This window comes from Fusarium phalaenopsidis (genome assembly GCF_050370095.1).
Source record: "Fusarium phalaenopsidis strain FUZ10S chromosome Unknown contig_32288, whole genome shotgun sequence".
Lineage (NCBI taxonomy): Eukaryota > Fungi > Ascomycota > Sordariomycetes > Hypocreales > Nectriaceae > Fusarium > Fusarium phalaenopsidis.
Window position 1 is genome coordinate 1,520,862 of NW_028145412.1, and position 17,399 is coordinate 1,538,260.

General features: G+C 50.0%; 6 protein-coding genes across 6 annotated transcripts; 4 read left to right on the forward strand and 2 right to left on the reverse strand.

Annotated features, from left to right (window-relative positions):
- Nucleotides 1–398: 398 nt before the first annotated feature.
- Nucleotides 399–2,105, reverse strand: LRP88_04079 (uncharacterized protein; the record flags this gene model as incomplete). Its single annotated transcript, XM_083240666.1, has 3 exons — nucleotides 399–1,363; nucleotides 1,420–1,485; nucleotides 1,640–2,105. The coding sequence occupies 3 exons, from the start codon at nucleotides 2,103–2,105 to the stop codon at nucleotides 399–401; spliced, it is 1,497 nt and encodes a 498-aa protein (XP_083103956.1).
- A 992-nt stretch (nucleotides 2,106–3,097) lies between these two features.
- Nucleotides 3,098–4,759, forward strand: LRP88_04080 (P-loop containing nucleoside triphosphate hydrolase protein; the record flags this gene model as incomplete). Its single annotated transcript, XM_083240667.1, has 9 exons — nucleotides 3,098–3,310; nucleotides 3,371–3,531; nucleotides 3,593–3,654; nucleotides 3,713–3,748; nucleotides 3,801–3,907; nucleotides 3,969–4,332; nucleotides 4,383–4,588; nucleotides 4,651–4,687; nucleotides 4,740–4,759. The coding sequence occupies 9 exons, from the start codon at nucleotides 3,098–3,100 to the stop codon at nucleotides 4,757–4,759; spliced, it is 1,206 nt and encodes a 401-aa protein (XP_083103957.1).
- A 4,179-nt stretch (nucleotides 4,760–8,938) lies between these two features.
- LRP88_04081 (uncharacterized protein) lies at nucleotides 8,939–9,760 on the forward strand (the record flags this gene model as incomplete). The annotated part of the gene is made up of 2 exons (XM_083240668.1): nucleotides 8,939–9,201; nucleotides 9,262–9,760. The coding sequence occupies 2 exons, from the start codon at nucleotides 8,939–8,941 to the stop codon at nucleotides 9,758–9,760; spliced, it is 762 nt and encodes a 253-aa protein (XP_083103958.1).
- An 895-nt stretch (nucleotides 9,761–10,655) lies between these two features.
- On the forward strand, nucleotides 10,656–12,233 carry LRP88_04082 (uncharacterized protein; the record flags this gene model as incomplete). The annotated part of the gene is made up of 1 exon (XM_083240669.1): nucleotides 10,656–12,233. The coding sequence occupies one exon, from the start codon at nucleotides 10,656–10,658 to the stop codon at nucleotides 12,231–12,233; it is 1,578 nt and encodes a 525-aa protein (XP_083103959.1).
- A 1,044-nt stretch (nucleotides 12,234–13,277) lies between these two features.
- LRP88_04083 (fungal specific transcription factor domain-containing protein) lies at nucleotides 13,278–15,084 on the forward strand (the record flags this gene model as incomplete). Its single annotated transcript, XM_083240670.1, has 5 exons — nucleotides 13,278–13,357; nucleotides 13,412–13,550; nucleotides 13,598–13,731; nucleotides 13,984–14,599; nucleotides 14,650–15,084. 5 exons carry the CDS (start codon nucleotides 13,278–13,280, stop codon nucleotides 15,082–15,084), a joined length of 1,404 nt encoding a protein of 467 aa, XP_083103960.1.
- A 147-nt stretch (nucleotides 15,085–15,231) lies between these two features.
- LRP88_04084 (TauD/TfdA family dioxygenase) lies at nucleotides 15,232–16,501 on the reverse strand (the record flags this gene model as incomplete). Its single annotated transcript, XM_083240671.1, has 2 exons — nucleotides 15,232–16,137; nucleotides 16,205–16,501. 2 exons carry the CDS (start codon nucleotides 16,499–16,501, stop codon nucleotides 15,232–15,234), a joined length of 1,203 nt encoding a protein of 400 aa, XP_083103961.1.
- Nucleotides 16,502–17,399: the final 898 nt, after the last annotated feature.

The window sequence follows — 17,399 nt, forward strand, 5'->3', positions numbered from 1 at the left end:
CTCATAGAATCATTTCAGTCAGAGGAGTCATACCTGATTGGATGCGGGCGCTATGGAAGGCCTACGGACACGGACTTTGATGCTGGGTCGGGATTCCGAGAATCGGCCACAAGAGCGAAGATCGGCCTACAACAGCCAATCAAGCCGCAGCTACATATTTGTGTACAGTAGTAGAGTATCCATGATGCGAAGTCTCAACGGCCCTGTTTTGTCAATTTCTGTGTCCACTTGGTAGCTGCTAAGGGTGTTCCTATCCCGTGTTCCATAGCTATGGGCTCCCGTCTTTCTTCACCCTTGCAAGGCTTCCATGGCAACAACTATCAGATTCTTAGTTTATTTTTAGCCCGTAAAATTATCATATAGGAGTGTTCTTGCTATATTCTAAGTGATTAAACTGCTTAGAGCTCCTCCGGATCAAAGATACGGTCAAACTCCTCTGGAAGGGGCACCTGCACCTCGGCTCGGGCAACAACAGGTTTTGTGCGAGTCAAAACCTTGCCATTCGCATCCACTGCCTCGGCAGTGACAAGAATCTCCCCATCAACTGAAAAATCCCGAAGTTCAGCATAGGTCTCGAAACCCTTGCGCTCAAACTCTCCCAGAAGCTGGTCTTGCGAATGGTCTAGAGACGGTGCGTAGAAACGCCATGATGCTGCCTCGGTGTCTCCATTCCAAGAAGCATACACATCCAATCCAGTCTGGTCACTTCGTTTGAATGCGACAACAGCTGGTTCTTCGCTCGGAGTTCCAGTCCAGTTGGCTCGGAAACCTCGGTAACTTTGGACAAAGATTCCCTCAGGTGCGGAATCTAGGTAGCTGTGAAATAAGACCTTGCCCTCCTTATTAAACTCTGTCACGGCGCCGGCCTGACCCCAGTTGACGAAAAAGTTTTTGTTGGGGAGAATCTGCACGCTGCCTTGGGTGTGGGCAGATAGACCGTCGGGTGCATCAAACGTTCTAAGTGCCTTTGCGGTGCCCTTGTTGTGATCCAGCTCAAAGTATCTGGCTCTGGAGAACGGATGGATCTTAAAGGGAGCTGAATGAGCCCCGTTGTCGAACAGTGAAATGAACTCAAGACTTCCATCGGGAGAACGGCCCCGGAATCGCGCATGATGTTGGAATGAGAAGCGGTCTTCGGGTGAGACTTGGAACGAAGACCCACCATGGAAACCGCCAAGCTGCCAGATGATATCTCCACTTGTCCCATTGATTTTGAAGATGGCAGCGATGTTGCGGGCAGACAAGAGATAGTTACCCTCATCATCCTTGTCAACGCTGTTGATATGGAAGTAGTTCCAGGCATCAGTTTCATTCCTGCCAGATCCAGGCAGACCTGCACCAAAGTCCAGAGGAAACGCGCTGTCTGATGAGTTTATCAGTATGGGCAAGCAAATGCGGAGTGTTAGAACCTCAACTTACATTTTGGGTCGACGTGATCAAGACTTTGCCATTCAAACAAGACATCGCCTGTTTCGATATCTACCTCTGTATGAATGGTTAACCATGGAACAAATCGTCGAGGAGCAGCTATACATGCCTTGAAATCCGCCAGAAACAATCCAGTTCTGTCCCTCATCACCTCCCCAGGGCTTCAGAGAGACAACCCTAGGCGTCGGGTTCTCAATCAGCGCCGTCTTACCATCAACAAGACGGAACTCGTGCGCTGAAGTGAGCCTATGAGATTTGGCCCGGACAACTTTGGCCACTTCATAGTCACTCCCAAGGAGAACATGATAGCCGTACATGCGACCATGAGTACCGTCCAATTTGCCCTGGAACGCACGGAGATAGGTCTCACCATTCCAGGTGTCTGGGACAAAGTTGGCGACCCATCCTGAGTGATAGCCGAGGCCAGACCAGACTAGTTCGCCATCGTCACGGAATATGTAAGCCCCAGGCTGAACAGGCCCTTTGTGACCATCAGCGAATCCCTCATATGGGGTAACGAAGATGTAGCCCTTTTCCACTAAGTCTCGGTCAGCAGGGACTGTGATGTTAAGTCTCGGGACTGCGAGGTCAGGACGAGAACGGTACTGCCAGTCAGCAGCAGCGAAAGATGCCAAGCCAGCGGCAGCCAAGGGTAAGAACCAAGTGATGGGCTTCATGATGGCACAGAAGATGATTGAAAGTGCTCAGGTCAAGATCGAGCCGATGAGTGACTTGCTTTATACTTGAGCAATTGGCAATTGAATCGGTAACTTGGGGATATCCCCTCATTCGGGATCATGATACAATCTTGGCCTCGATTACGCCATGTTAAAGTCAGGACGAACCGAAAGAGAGCTTTGCATGTCTCAAAACAACGACTGGGGATGGTATCATCCGTTATCTCCGTACTATTGCCGCCGGGAACGGAAGCGGTCTAGATTCGAAGCCGGCGGATGTCACCCAAGCCGGTCCGTCTGTAGGAAACCAGGAACTCGTCGGCAGTTCTAGGAGTCGTTACTGATATGGTCGATAGTCTAATTGATACAAGAGAATTCCCTAGGTTTCAACATGGGTTAAATAAGACTAAAACTGTCCTTGCCGTTGTAAACGTCACATTCAAGGCGATTGCTTCCATAGCGAGCGTCACATTCAGAAAATGGCAGCATGCCGATTTTTCTCAATTTATGGTGGTTTATTGTTGAAAAGATACGAAAAGTGTGGGGAATTTTCGATCGCTAAAGGCTTACGAGAAGAGCCCTGGTCTTTCCGTGTAACCCTTCTGACACTCTCTCATCGCGAAGAATTACACATCACTAACTGAAGCGATAACCAAATTTAACTGCGTAGGGCTCATATTTAAGTAATTTGGATGAATTGTTTTATTTTTGGTTGACTAGGCCATGTCCAGTGAGCCTGAAGGACCAAAGGTGCCCGAAGGGGGGTACACGTGATCTTTTGGTCACGTGGTACCCTCAGAGCGCTCCTTCACACAATACTCACTAGTCCCTGGTCTGGAACACCCCATACCCATGCCCGTAAGTGGGCCTAAAAGTGAAAGTCAGGCCATTTTCTGAAAAGTTTGCCAGAGGATTCTTTCTTCTTTCAACCCTCCAGGATCAAATCAAGTTTTCCTGTAAACCTCGATTTATACCCAGCCAATCCAGTCACCATGCCCCCCAAGAAGGTTGAACCTGTCAAGGACAATGTCGTCGCTTTCGGCAGGGTTCGCAAGAACCTAAAGATGGGATGCGTTGGTCTTCCCAATGTGGGAAAGTCGAGTTTGTTCAACCTCTTGACCGAGCAGAGCGCCGCTGCTGAGAACTACCCCTTTTGTACGATTGAGCCCAATGAGGCGAGATGTGCTGTTCCCGACGCTCGATATGTAAGTCGAGTCATTCTACAGAAAAACAATCGATGGATAACTAAAGTAGGAAATAAATAGGACTTTCTCTGTGACCTTTGGAAGCCCCCATCCATGTACCCCGCGTTTCTGCAGGTCACCGACATTGCTGGTCTGATCAAGGGCGCTTCCCAAGGAGAGGGACTTGGAAATGCCTTCCTGTCTCATATCCAGGCTGTTGACGGCATGTTCCACGTTGTCAGGTACAGCATTCATCGGTAACTAAATTGCCGCTCTTTCACGCTAACTCAGACTCTATAACAGAGCATTCGATAATGATCAAGTTTTGCACGTTGATGACTCGATCGATCCCGTCCGTGACTTGAGTTAGTTCAGTTCAGTCAAGTTTCTCAACCTAGCGAAGCTAATCAGTGCATCTTCTAGACACCATCCAAAGCGAGCTTTGCAAGAAGGATCTCGGTTTGTATTGCCCTCTAAATCAGCTTAATGTCAGCTAACCCCCTCATTTTAGACATTCTGGACAAGCAAATCGTCGCCGAGGAACTGATTGTTAAAAAGGCAGGCGGCAAATACAAGATGCTGCCTCTCTTCACAGAGACAACAACAAAGATCCGAGCAGTGAGCCCATAAATCCCAGTCTCCTAGATCTGACCAGTTCGTGCTCACAATCGTGATATAGATGCTGGAGAAGGATCAGCCAGTCAGAGACGGAACCTGGACACCGGCCGAGATTGCCCTCATCAACGAGAAGATCCAGCTGATCACGACCAAGCCGGTCATTTACCTCGTCAACCTGACAATGAAGGACTACCTCAGACAGAAGTGCAAGTACCTGCCGGCCATTGCCAAGTGGGTCACCGAGCACGGAGGCGTTCCCCGAGACATTATTCCCTTTTCTATCGAGTTTGAAGAGAAGCTCTACAGCATGAAGGATGACCCAGATGCACAGGCCAAGTTTCTCGAGGAGAGCAAGGTGAAGTCGAAGCTGGACAAGATCATTACTGAAGGTTTCACAAAGCTCGGCCTGCAATACTACTTCACCGGTCTGTTCACGCTTCACCCCTGGTTAACTTCCGCGCTGACTTGTATGTAGCTGGTGAGAAGGAGATCAGATGCTGGACTATTCCAAGGGGATGTCTGGCACCGCAAGCTGCTGGGGCCATCCACAGCGACTTCGAGAGGGGTTTCATTAAGGCTGAAGTGGTCGCCTACCAAGACTTCTACGATCTCTGTGAAGGCGGCAAGTCCATGGGCCCAATCAAGGCCGCCGGAAAATACCGACAGGAAGGAAAGTCTTATGTATGCGCTCGTGGATTCAGACTCCTCATGTTGCTGCACCAGCTAATTTTGTTCTCTCCCAGGTTGTCCAAGACGGAGACATCATCCACTTCCAATTCAGTAAGTTAGAAGTTGTCGCTGATTCGCGGGAGAGTGCTGACCGTCGTTTCAGACGTTTCAAACAAGAAATAGGTGTCTCGTAGTTATTGCAATACAGAAGACTGAATAGGGAACCTGATTAGAAGCCTGGTATAGAAATTCGAATAGAGAATACATGCCCACAATTGCGAATGGCCCATCAATCTTGCTACATCAACACGCCATGACGCGGGTTATCTCAAGGGGAATACCACGAACCACGTCCATCCTGTATTGTAACAACAAGAATCTATGCAAACGCCCATCATGTGGCTCAGGCACGGAAGTTTACAGTAAGCCCAGTGGTTAGTAATATCCGTCTTGTCTTGTAACATATCTCGGCTTGTCTCTGGCACCCTAAGTGTCATGAGCCTCCCAATCAGGAAATATCTGGGCTGCCAATTGGGCTGCGGAGGCCGACGGAAGCCGGCGGAAGCCCGAGGCATCGGCCTGAGAGAGCAATGTAAGGGAAGGGAAAACGCAGCTAGCTAGCTGCTCGGAAGCCGACCGGACTACGAGGATCTGAGAGCTACTGAGGTTATAAGGGAAAACGCATACAAAGCAAGTAGGGCAAGAATCAAGACCGTCACATCTCATTACCTACCTGCACGCAGCTCCATAGCAGCTTGACCTCCTCACTCTCTTCTACAACCTTTGCCACTGACACTAAGCCTGGACGGCACGGCACGGCACCGGATACGGCACCGGATGTGGCCCAAGTTAATTGTGGGGCCGTGGCCGGTGCCTCATCCCCGTTGTCCGGTTGAAGGACTATAGAGGTGATGCAGGCTACTAAAAACTGCCTTGTTGAGAACACAGTTAATAGATCTATTCTGAAGAGCGAACTACCCTACCACTTCGTTGTGAAAATGGAAGCTGATCAGAACTTCAATCGAATCCAACTATGTAGCTGTTAGCCATTTACTCTGGAGGCAATGAACTTAGTCGATCGCGTCATTCCGTGCCTCCGTTGCACTATTCCGTGTTTTCTCCTTGAATCAGCGTTCAGTAGGGTGTTCCATGCCACAACACGAATTCGCTTCTCAGCTCATAATACTCACTTGCTGCTTTGCAACGCCGTATTTGCCCTTTAATGGAAGACTTACTCAGACCCGCCAAGCGTGCAAGGCAAGCTTGTGCCCCGTGCCGGTACGCGAGACAACAACCCACCCATGCCTTGGCTTGACTCTGAGAGATATAGTCGGAAGAAGTCGAAATGTTCTGGAGAGCGGCCCGTCTGCTCCTCCTGTGTCCGCCTCAGACAGCCGTGTGCATATGGTGCCGAGCCGGCTCAGCTCACTCACCGTCATGATCCGGCAACGGGGCCGTTGCCGTCCGCCGGGCCGGAGCGGAGGCAGGAGCGCGAACTGACGCCTGCAGAAGATCGATCCATGGTTAGTGTTGTCTCATACGCGGAGCCGTGAATTAACTAACGCTTTGAAGCGAGCACGAATGGAAAGCTTGGAGAATACCTTGTCTCAAGTAGTCCAGCGCCTAAGAAGCCACGAGCAAGGTCTTCCGGCTCAAGGCTCACCTGGACGACCCATGCAAGCAGACTTGACAAATGACAACGAGCCGCTATTCGAAGTAGAGAGAACAACTTCTCATGGCTTAGTTCAACCTCTCACGAGAGAGGCATTAACTGTGGTTGCCCGAGCTTACCTGAAGTACTGCGAATGTCAGCCTATCCCCTTATTCGATGAGACCACATTCGTGCAGTCACTTCCTAACCGGGAACCTGAACTTGTATACAGCGTGTTTGTAATAGCGACACGCTTTTGCGACAATACCCAGGTGCTTCACCCGAGTCTTGACCAAATCTCCCATTACTGCGAGGCAGCTTACCGGTTGGTGATGGCCCGCCTCATCGATGGTAATGTTGAGCTTTCGACTTTGCAAACACTCTGTCTGCTTTCATTGCTCTACCTAGACTGCAAGTATTTCTAGCTCCATTCTATCATTGTTATTCGCTAATCTTGTTGAGCACAGTCGGCCGCTACGATAAGAGTCACCTGCTGTGCTCTCAGGCGGCGTCACTGGCAAAGTCCGCACGCCTTTACAGTCACGCTGGCATCAACAGTCAAAAGGAGGAAACAAGCCGATGTTTCTGGGGAGTGGTACTGCTTTGCAGGTTTCTTGGCCAGCCTGAGCAACTAACTGCACACCTCCAGGCCTCCACCCTTCCGTTTCCAAGTAGTCCTTCAACCCCCGGTCATGTCCTGCGCATACCTACTTCAAACCAGGATGACTCCACCTATCCATTTGGAATCATGCAAGTTGTTTGCCAACTCAGCAGCATCTGGTCCATGGCACTGAACTACGTACAGTCCTCTAGTGTGTCTCCCGATAAAAACGGCTTTCCGTGGAATCCTGATTCCCTGTACGCCCGGACCACTGCCACGCTGATGGACCTTGGGCTCAAGCTTCCCTTGGCACATAGGTATCGAAGCATCAAGATACCAAGCCTTACTGATCGAATGTTGGAAGAGGCCCGGGGATATTGGGGTCCATGGTTTCTCAGTCGCATGATGTACCACACCATCCTCTGCATTCTGAACCACCCTCTCCTCCTAACACTCCAGATTCGGGGCGTCCACAACGCATCAGAGGCCTTTCTGCAACAGACCCTCTTCTCAATATCAAATCATGTCACGTGGGCCATGCACTTCATCCAGTTGATGAAATCCAAGCGATTTTCGTCAATCGACTTCATCACCGTCTACTGTACTGCTGTTGTCGCCACCGTCGAGCTCCAGCGCAGTTTCTCTCTGGCTAACGAGGCACGCAACAAAAGCAAACGAAATTTCGAGGAGTGTGTGGAGTTTATCGAGAGTTTAGGCAACAAGTGGACATGTTCCAAACAAGTGGTAGGTATTTCAATGGCGAATCTTGGTCCAATGCTTAGGCTTCTCCATCTAGGTCAGGAAACTCCAGCGCCTAGAAGCAGACATGACTTCCTGGTCCCGTTCGAACCCGTGGAATGAAGACGACGATATCCTGGTAGATGTATCCGGCATATTTGGTATCCTGGACTTTGCCACTTCGTTCTCCGGATTATCTTCACCTGAGACCATGAAAGACTCCATCTTTGGATCTGTCCTTGGTCAAGACATGCTAAAGGTTGGACTAGAGCGTCCGGGCTATACTCATTTACCTGGTCTACAACCTGTTCATCCGGATGTGGTCTCTTGTCAGCCACCAACACCAGTTGATGGCCAAACCACTCTTGGAAATGAAGTTGGAGAAGAAGCTTCCTTTGTTGGCGACTTTACTCTCCCGGCGAGCGAGTTCTTCGGCGGCCCCTTTCATGAGCTGGGCTTACCGGCAGACGATTCGGGATTACTGTGGTTTTAGTATGAGGGCTATCATTAACCCCTGTACTTATTCAAGACTGGTCTCATGAGGCACGGTTTTGCCATGAGGCAAGCCTACGGCAGATGCTTTCTTCAGCCCTATAGGGACAAGCTCCATGGTTTAAACGACACAGGCCAATTTAAGAGGTGATCTCGACTGATCCTTGAAATCCGTCAGCTGCGCCAGCATAGCCGGACATGGCCTGGGCTCGCCAAGCAACCGCAGTGTTCTAATTTAGTGTCCATCAGGGTTCGGCTGTCTCCGTTGATAGTCAAGTAACAGGCACGTTGAGCTCGTTCAAGGTTCGCACTATAAACACCCTCAGGTCGTTTCTTATCTATCAACTAGCTCCTTTCAACCTTTCTTTTTGATTGCTTCATTAACTACTACATCTCTAATCGTATTTTCTAAGCGAGGAGTCAATTGTCTCATGCGCGCTGGTATCATCAGATCTGCTTCAACAGGGCCCACCAGGAACACAGTCCAGATCACAACGCTCTTCACAACCATGGCACAGCCTTGACATCTGGGATCAGCTAAGATGGAAGATTCCACAAAATTCCTGCTCAGCTCATGTAAAAACAGGGCCCTGGTCTAATTGAGGCTACTGATAAGTTCCACACGGCGCTCCATCCTCATTTCCAAGCGCAATATGCTTCCTAAAAAGGTAATCCTTCAAGCGTCTGAACTGGCGTGCATGCTCATGCCACTCCCAAGCAACATCCATTTTCTGTTTCTTTCTCGCAGACACTCTTTCCTTCATTCATCCCTCTTTCACAGCTTGCCAAATCATCCATTGATCGTCGCTGCTGCCAATGGCCTAGAGAGGGGTCTCGTTGTCATCCTCTTCCCGCGCCCTATCATCCATATCCATACAAGATGCAAGACAGCGAAGGCCTTCAGGTGGACCACGATGCTGGGGGTGGTACAAAGGCGCCAGAGGTGATCCCCGCGTACAATCAGTCCTCACCAGCCCCTTATTACGTGCCGATCGATCAACAACATCAACATCAACAAAAGCCATCCGGACCGTTCGGCCTCAGCCTTTGGCTTTTTACCGTTATTGTCGTTGCTATTACTGCTGCCATTGTTGGAGGAGGTGTAGGAGGAGGATTGGGGACCGCTTTGTCCAATTGTCAAAAGTGAGTACAATTGCTATTGCATCAAACACATGCATGACGCTGACACTAGTCACCTCGTAGCTCGGACTCGAAATGCTCAGCAGAGGCTGTTAATACTGACGGAAGCTCAACAACCACTGATCCAAACCCCTCAGCCACTACCAGCGCCGCCTTCTTCACACCGACCCCAGCCTCCCAGATTAGGAATCTCACCTGGTTCTGCGAGGAAGCCGAGCAGACCAAGACGATCCAACTTACGAGCGGCTTCGAATTCAAAGTATACTGCGGCACCGACGGTGGAGGTGCAACCAGTGCAGAGGGTGGCGGAGCACTCAAGGACTTGGTGGGAATTATCGCCTACTCACTAGAGGATTGCTTGCAGGCCTGCACACAGATGAACGCCATGGAAGATAGCCAAGACACGGGTGTGACATGCAAGAGCGTGTCGTTCCGTTCCAATATCGCACAATCGTATAAGCAATATGGGGGCGGCCGTTTAGTTACAATGCCGTGTGGAACGACATACCTTTTGTGGCCTATGGGGAATTGCTTTAATACGGAAGAGGCGATTGGGTTCTAATAGAATAGTTGTGTTTCTTGCTTGGTGTTGATGGAGAGCTTGGCCGGGAATTGTGGTTGCTCGATTAGAGGCGTAATACGGTGTTAACGCGCTCGCACAAGCCTCTCCACCGCATCTGTTAGTGCTCTAGTGGTAGAGCAAACTGCCCCACTGACGTCTTTGCTTCTACCTGCTTACCCTATAGTACCACACTTGTTCATTCAATAAATAGCTATTACTTGTTTAGCAACAGGTGTTTAAAGCTATCACTTGAATCCTGCAGGCGACCGCATAGCAATAAAAAGAAAACCCTGTTACAAAACTTGATTTACCGCGAGAATTGTCTTGTAGCTCATGGTGACTTTTTTAACAGAATTGCTTGAGGTAAAAACATACAAAACTAAATCACCATCCACCCCCAATTTGACGGATTGCATTTGGCCAATCATGTTAAGACTTGCATCTACTTGACGAATCACTGCAAGCGATTGAGATCAAAATGTCTCCACCTGCAAGTCTCAATGCGGAATGCGAAGCGGAATACCGCCCTCGCCCCGATAAATGCATGCTTTCATCAAAGGATGCGCTCCAAGGGCATAACGCGATGAACGCGTCGTTGCTTCACGCGCACAGCCACATCCCTCGAATGATGAGGATCTGAAACCTTTGTTTTTATTGGCCGTGATTCGAGGATGACGGGGTTGGCTAGGCTGCAATCAGCACTAGGAAGTTCTGTTTGTGCACCCTCGAAGGAGGTGAGATTAGGCACACATCCACAACTTCGTCATGAACTATCTTTGGATCCATTGATCACTCTACTCTTATTGCCAATAAAGCCATTCACGCTCCTGGCGTGCTTCTGAATGATCACCAAAAGTCCAAATCTCGACATCATCTCACCCAACACTCTCTCATCATGACTGGCTCTCTGGATAGCCTGCCACCCGAGCTCCTGTCCATCATCACCGAGCATCTGGGCCACGATGACAGGAAGAATCTTAGCCTGGCCAACTCGACTACCCGCACTATAATTGCGCCGTTTCTGTTCAGGGGACTCAAAGTCAAGTGTCCATTGCCGGAAGATCATATACTGCATGACGTTGTCAAAAAGTTTGGCGCCCATGTTCTGAACTTGCACCTCCACGTCACGTTTTTTCCGGGTCAACCGGACCCGAACAAGGAGGAGGATGTGGAGATGGAGGACAATGTGGAGGATGCCGTGGATGAGGACGAAAATGAAGAAAGTCAAGAGAACAAAAATGCTGATGAGGGCTCTGACAACGAGGAGCCTGAAGATGACAACCCTGAGCAAGACGATGCCGAGGAGGATGAAAACGGCCCGGACGAAGAAGAGCAAGAAGAAGAAGAAGAGGAGGAGGAGGTTGACGATAATGAGGAGGAAGAGGATCGCTGGTACTGGGAAAACCCGCCTGAGTCGGTCTGGGCAAGAAAGTCGGCCCATGTTCCAGCCGTGAAAGACCTCATTCAGTTCAAAGGCCTACCACGCTGTTCCATCCTCAGCATTCATACTATGGGAGCCGAGAACTTTGAGATCGAAGCTGATTGGGATGACAACGATCTCTGCGACTCTGGCATGTACTTTTGCAGCTATGACGAAGACTGGGATATGGTCAAGGAGAAGGAAGAAAAGTACGCCTGGCGAGCAGCCTTGAGAGACATGTGGCACGACGTTGCAAACCTCTCCAAGACCAAGCACCTGGAAGTCATTCACTTTTTGCCGAGAATGAGCTCAAGCTGGAAGACGCGCGAGTTCTCAAAGTTCTTGGGCTGCCTGAAAGAGCTGGCTCTTTACCCTTATGGAGCCGACAATGGAGCTGGATGGCACGTCAACACCTTGCCCGGCTTCAACGACTTTTTCAAGGTACTATCTTCAGTCATGCTTCGCCGTGCAAAGCATGTTGAACGACTAAAGATTGTCGCCCACGATTACGGTTTTCTGAATTACGACTCTTTGAAGCTGTCCCCTGGGATATTGCCGGAGCTGCAGGTGCTTCATCTGGAACACATGGCTGCACCGGCAATCCTGCTGCCTTTTCTCGAGGGAAAGCCTCGCAACTTGAGAGAAATCCATCTCAGTAAATGCGTAGCCGTGGAGACTAACGAATACGACTTCGAGCTGAAGACCTGGGCATCACTCTGGAAGACCATCGGAGAGACGGGAGAAAAGCCCATCCGTGTAACCTATCAGTATCATAAATCTCCTCCATTGACCGAGGAAGAGAACTATGCTGATGAGGATGAAGATTGGAAGCCTCCAGAGAATGAAGAGGAGGGCATTGCTCGGCTGCGGAGGATGGTGGTAGAGGATAAAGAGATCATCTGGCCCTACGTTGAGATTGATGAGAAATATGGAATGGTTATGGACAATGATGTTCTGAATGTTGAGCATTTAAGATTGGGAGATGATAACAAGGAGTACAGGGCGTTGATGGATGAGATGGAGCGTAGGAGGAAGGGGATTTCGGCTGAGTGATGGTCATTCTCCAGGTTGTCCAAGTAAGACTCATAGAATTAGTCTTATATCTTAAGTGTATTTGATCCATAATACGTTCAAGTGGGGGGATGGCATGATGAGCCTTTGAGCTTCTCATAGCGTGCCTCCCAACATGAATCATCTCTGCCCACAACAATGACGTCATATTCCACTCGATGAGCGTCATCGTAAATCCCGCATCATTTTGTGAGTCTTTGAAGAGAGCCCGGCCACAGTCGACGGACGCCGCAAATGCCAGCTGAGAGGAGAGAGAAATCAAGGAAATATGGCCCCTCCGCGACAAAGAGCCAACGCGCCTGGCGAAGCGCGACAGCCGCAGCGGCGTTCAAGGTTTGGTGAGTGAAACTGCATGAGGGGAGGTCAAATAGAGCACGTCAAAGAAGTGACTTAACAAGGGAATACTCACTTATACCCATTAGGTTGTAATACATGCAAAGCGCGCAAGGTGAGACCCCATTCATATGTCATCTATCCTCTTAACTGAAGCAAAACAGGTCAAATGCGATGAGCGTCAAGACACATGTGCCAACTGTGAAAGCTTACACCTTGAGTGTACTTATTCTCAGTCACAGCCAGTTCCTAAGAGAGCAGCTGCAAAAAGAAATCGGAGGTCTTGCAACGACTGTCGAGTTGCCAGGTGTAGATGCTCGGGAAGTTCTACGGATCAGCCCTCATGTCAGAGATGCCGTGAGAACAAGATCCGATGCTCCTATCAAGACAGCACAGATCAACATGGGCAAGCTGAGTCAGGCCAGCAAGGGAGCTTAACGGGATCTAGGAGCATAGGCAATATCATCGGCTCCATCCATCGGGGTCCTATCCCGCCTCCTGCGGCCAACGAGAGAAATGCACAATTAGACTGGTACTATCCCTATCGACTTTCTGAATAACACCATACTGACAGTTCCAAGGCTAAGTTCTTCAGAGCTACCAGATGGGAAGTATATCAAAGTTCTAGTTGAGCACTACTTTCAAAATTTCCATCCGCTTCGATGTTACGCCTTCATTCACAAGCCATCCTTTATGCGAAAGCTAAACGACAGGTTGGATTCTGATCTGCGAGATGATGCGCTGTTACACATCATGTGCACTATAGGAGCACTGTAAGTGTTCAATCATTCTATTTGTATACATCTATTTGCTCACACGAACGTTAGATTCTTTGCGCTCGAGTATAGTGATACAGTTCAAGAACTACCAACATCAGTTGTCCTGAAAGCTGGCTCACAATGGGCTGCCACAGCTGAGCGTCTACTCCTTGGGAATACGCATCACATTTCAGTTGATGGATTGATGGTATGAGATCACGCTGCTACTACCAGGCTTTTCACTCACGCTACTAGACTGCTCAACTTCTTTATGACTACGCTCTTCGCATGGCCAACTTCACGCAAGCCTTTGTCTTGAGCGCCTTAATGGCGAGGATGACCCAAGCTCTGCAACTGAATCTGGAGTACTCCTCGGACCTTTTCAACCAGTCACCCAACAACACTCTATCGATAACGGCCAGAGAGTGTCGAAGACGCCTAATGTGGAGTTGCTATGTCACAGACGTTCTCTGTAGCAATGGTGTTGAACAGCTGACCTTGGTATTCGAGAAACACATCGGGATCCAGCTGCCATGCCATGAACGGAACTTTCTTCATGAACGGCCATGTATCACAAGAACATTAACTGGCTCGCCTCTCGACTTTATCCCTCCTGATAAGATACCAGTTGACATAGACAGCAATATGGGCATGCTGGGCTACCTCATCCAACACCTTGAAATACGACGACGAGTTCTATGGTACATCAAGCACCTGGATCAAGCCAAACCTCCATGGCTTCCTGACTCGGAGTTTGCACAGTTAGATCGAGAATTGCAGGCTTGGTACATGTCACTCCCACCAAGTCTTCAGTTTACGACTTCGACTATCTACCTACGCAAGGAGTCATCACAACTTGGGGCTTTATGCTTCTTTCACTGCACTTACCATCAGACCATGCTGGACTTCTATCGCATTGGAACCCCGGAACTATTCAAGCTACGATCCGCATTCCATTTCCCACCCGAACAACATGACTTTCAGCGACACTTACAATACGCGTTGTTCAAGGTGGCCCGTACGTTGGCTGCGATTGTCGCGGAAGCGGAGCAGCATGGGCCTCGAATAACTGGCGACACGTGGTTCCCTACGATCGCTTACGAGAGTAACAGAGTCATGCTCTATTACCTGACCCAGGTCACGGATCCTATGGCTCTCGATAAACGAGAACTGGTGTTGAGCACTATTCCATACTTGCAGAGTAACCTCAAGGCTCTCAAGACAATGCGTGCCACCAATGCCATGGCGGATAGCCTCGTGAGTGGCCAACCACATGTTTGAAGCGTGTGCTAATTTTTATGTGAAAGTCCCGCGGAGCCGAAAGCATGCTTCAAAAGCTGGGTGTTGACTCCAACAATATTCTTCCCCTGCCGAGCGTCATCCTGGACGATCCATACCTGGCCTTCCCAAGCCGAGATACGCAGAACGGAGTGGAGGCACCATCACAGAGAGCAGCCGACTCCGATCTCCATCCACTTTCCATTTTCCGTATGGCGCGCAACGAGATCCCCGAGGGTCACGCTCCGGCAGTATCTGTGCGCAAGAGCCCAGCTCCAGCCGAGGAGGTGCCGCCGCAGCCTCCTCAACTGGATGAAGATCTTCATGGATTCGAGCAGAATCTGGACTTGTTCTTTGCTCCTGACCTTGCTCAGGACTGGCAGCTTGCAGAAATGCTTCTCGATTCGGGGACGGTTGGTGATGGGCCAATATCATGGATCGGGATGCCGCAAGCGGGTTTATAGCAAGAGTTGAGATCACTCGGATTTACAAGTTCATGATGTGCTTCATATAGTATGGCAATTCAAACTATCAAACTCTTTGCAAATACACAATTTTGTCCCAATGGCTTGCTAGCACTAGTTCCATCACCCATAATGTCCATCAGAAACCTACTCTGCATCGAGAGGGCACTTTGGAGGGTTGTCATTGACCTGAATTCCACCGCGCTTCTTCTCATGCATGTCTGGGAACGGCAGCTTCCATCCACCCTCGTCCACGGGCACGGACAGCCACAGTCTCATTAGGTGTCTCTGAGGCCGCAGGTTTCCATTCTCGTCCTTCGCTCCCGGGGCATAGTCCTTGTACGCCGTGCGAGCATGGAACACATGCTGGTTGCTGACGAACTGGATGTCACCGGGGTCAAGGATCATGTGGAGTGCCTCTCGCTTGCATGTCTCCTCTAGCACCTTCATAGCGTGCAGTTGAGCTTCTGACAGAGGAGGAATCTGTGCGTCTGGGCCAGTGTTGAAGCGCCACAGCGATGTGACGTTGTTGGGGTCAAACTTGCCGTACACGCGTGGAGTTCCATCGGGGTCGTTTTCGAGGTAGAATACGGCAGTGCGCATCCAAGGCTTCTGGCCATCTGACACCTCACCCTTCCTGTCCGCATACCAAATGGGCTCACAGAAGAGCTTGGCCACATCGGGATTCTCACGCTGCAGACAGTTGAAGACGCGGTGCTGAGAGCAAATATCCGATTCTCCGCCCTCCATGGACTTTGCAATACACAGAAGCCCAACAATATCTCCCGAGTCGGTGTGGAAGAACTGTCTGGCGTTGGTCCGATAGATACGGACCTTGTCTGTGCGAGTGGGATCCTCACCAAGGTCCTTGACATGGCCGAGGACGTGCCCACGACTGTTTTGACTGACGAAGTAGCCCAGATGAGTACCCAGGCCCATGTAGGCAGTAGCCGATTTCTGCAGGCCCCATTGCTGGACGGGCAGGTTCTTGAACAGCCAGAAACCCTCGCCATCAATCAGTCTCTTGCGAAGCTTTGCCATAAAGCCAGCCAGCTTCGGAAGTTTGAAGAGATCCTAGAGATGTCAGTACTAATCTCTTGATATGTCTTGATTCACTCACCTTGGTGATACCCGTCAGTGGCACACCAGATTGAATGAAGTCATCAGCTGCCCCTCCAATCTCAGCAACCTCTTCTTCCGTGAACGAGTGCGTCCACTTCTCGGGGTTCTCCCTGTAGTCCTCTGCCTTCCAAGCCGTTGGGCCTGTGATTTCTTTGGGAAACTTGTCATAGGGCTGGATGCAGGAGTAGAGAGGCTCATGTTGACCCGAGGTCTTGAAGCCATCTGGGAAGATGTCCTTGTTGACCTTCCCGGGTGCGACCCAAGAGGAAGTGTCGTCGACAAGTCCAGGAACCATGGTGATTATTGCAAATAATGATACTGTTGTGAATTGACTTTTGAGTAGTGAATGGGATGGTAAGTTATCAACTCGTCTACTCAAGACATTATGAGGGCGGAAGCGGGGCCTATTTATCTTTCCAGGACCGCCTCACAGTAGACTTCAAGAGTTTTCAACTCCGCTATTGCGTGATTCGAATGCACCCTTTGAATTCCGTATTGTTGTTGCTTCATCTTGCCTTGCAGTGGTTGGAGTGGTGGTCGGGTGGATCGGCTGGAACATGCACTCTCGGCTGGATAGGCTGTGTTGCTCAGAGTGGAAGGTAGTCAGAGAGTAGGAACGGTCAAGTGTTTGGATCAAAGGGCCAATGAATTGTGACACTGTAATTCTAATGAATTTTACTGGCTGGGAAAGTGATGTTACTTGAGACTGGCGTCTGTGCAACCGCAACAACAGTGAGGCCATCACCACCATCGGCTGGGTCGGTTGGATCGGCTGGAACAGCCTACCACATCGCGACTCCCGATTGGTATCCTGCCGCTGGACAATCCGTGTACGACGGAGTATCATGAGCACGCAATCGCTACATACCTCTGGAGTTTGATTACCATGCGTCATTAGGCGGCCGATAACCCGGCATCTGAAGCACAGAGCATCGAGGTGGCTGTCTTGTGCCGAGCTCGACCCAAGCTGGACGGTAGTTTTACAATGGTGCGGGTACGTCGATACACTCTGTGCCCGTGGTCGAGGAGAAGTGCTTAAGCCAAGTTCAATGAAAGACGCATGCAAATATCAACGATCGACAGCTATGAAGTCCCTCATACAGCAACTCCAGCCTCCTGGCCCCTGACCGGAATCTCGTGCAACAGGTTGGGGACATCGGCTTTATCCATGGAAACACCCTCCGTTATCGTAC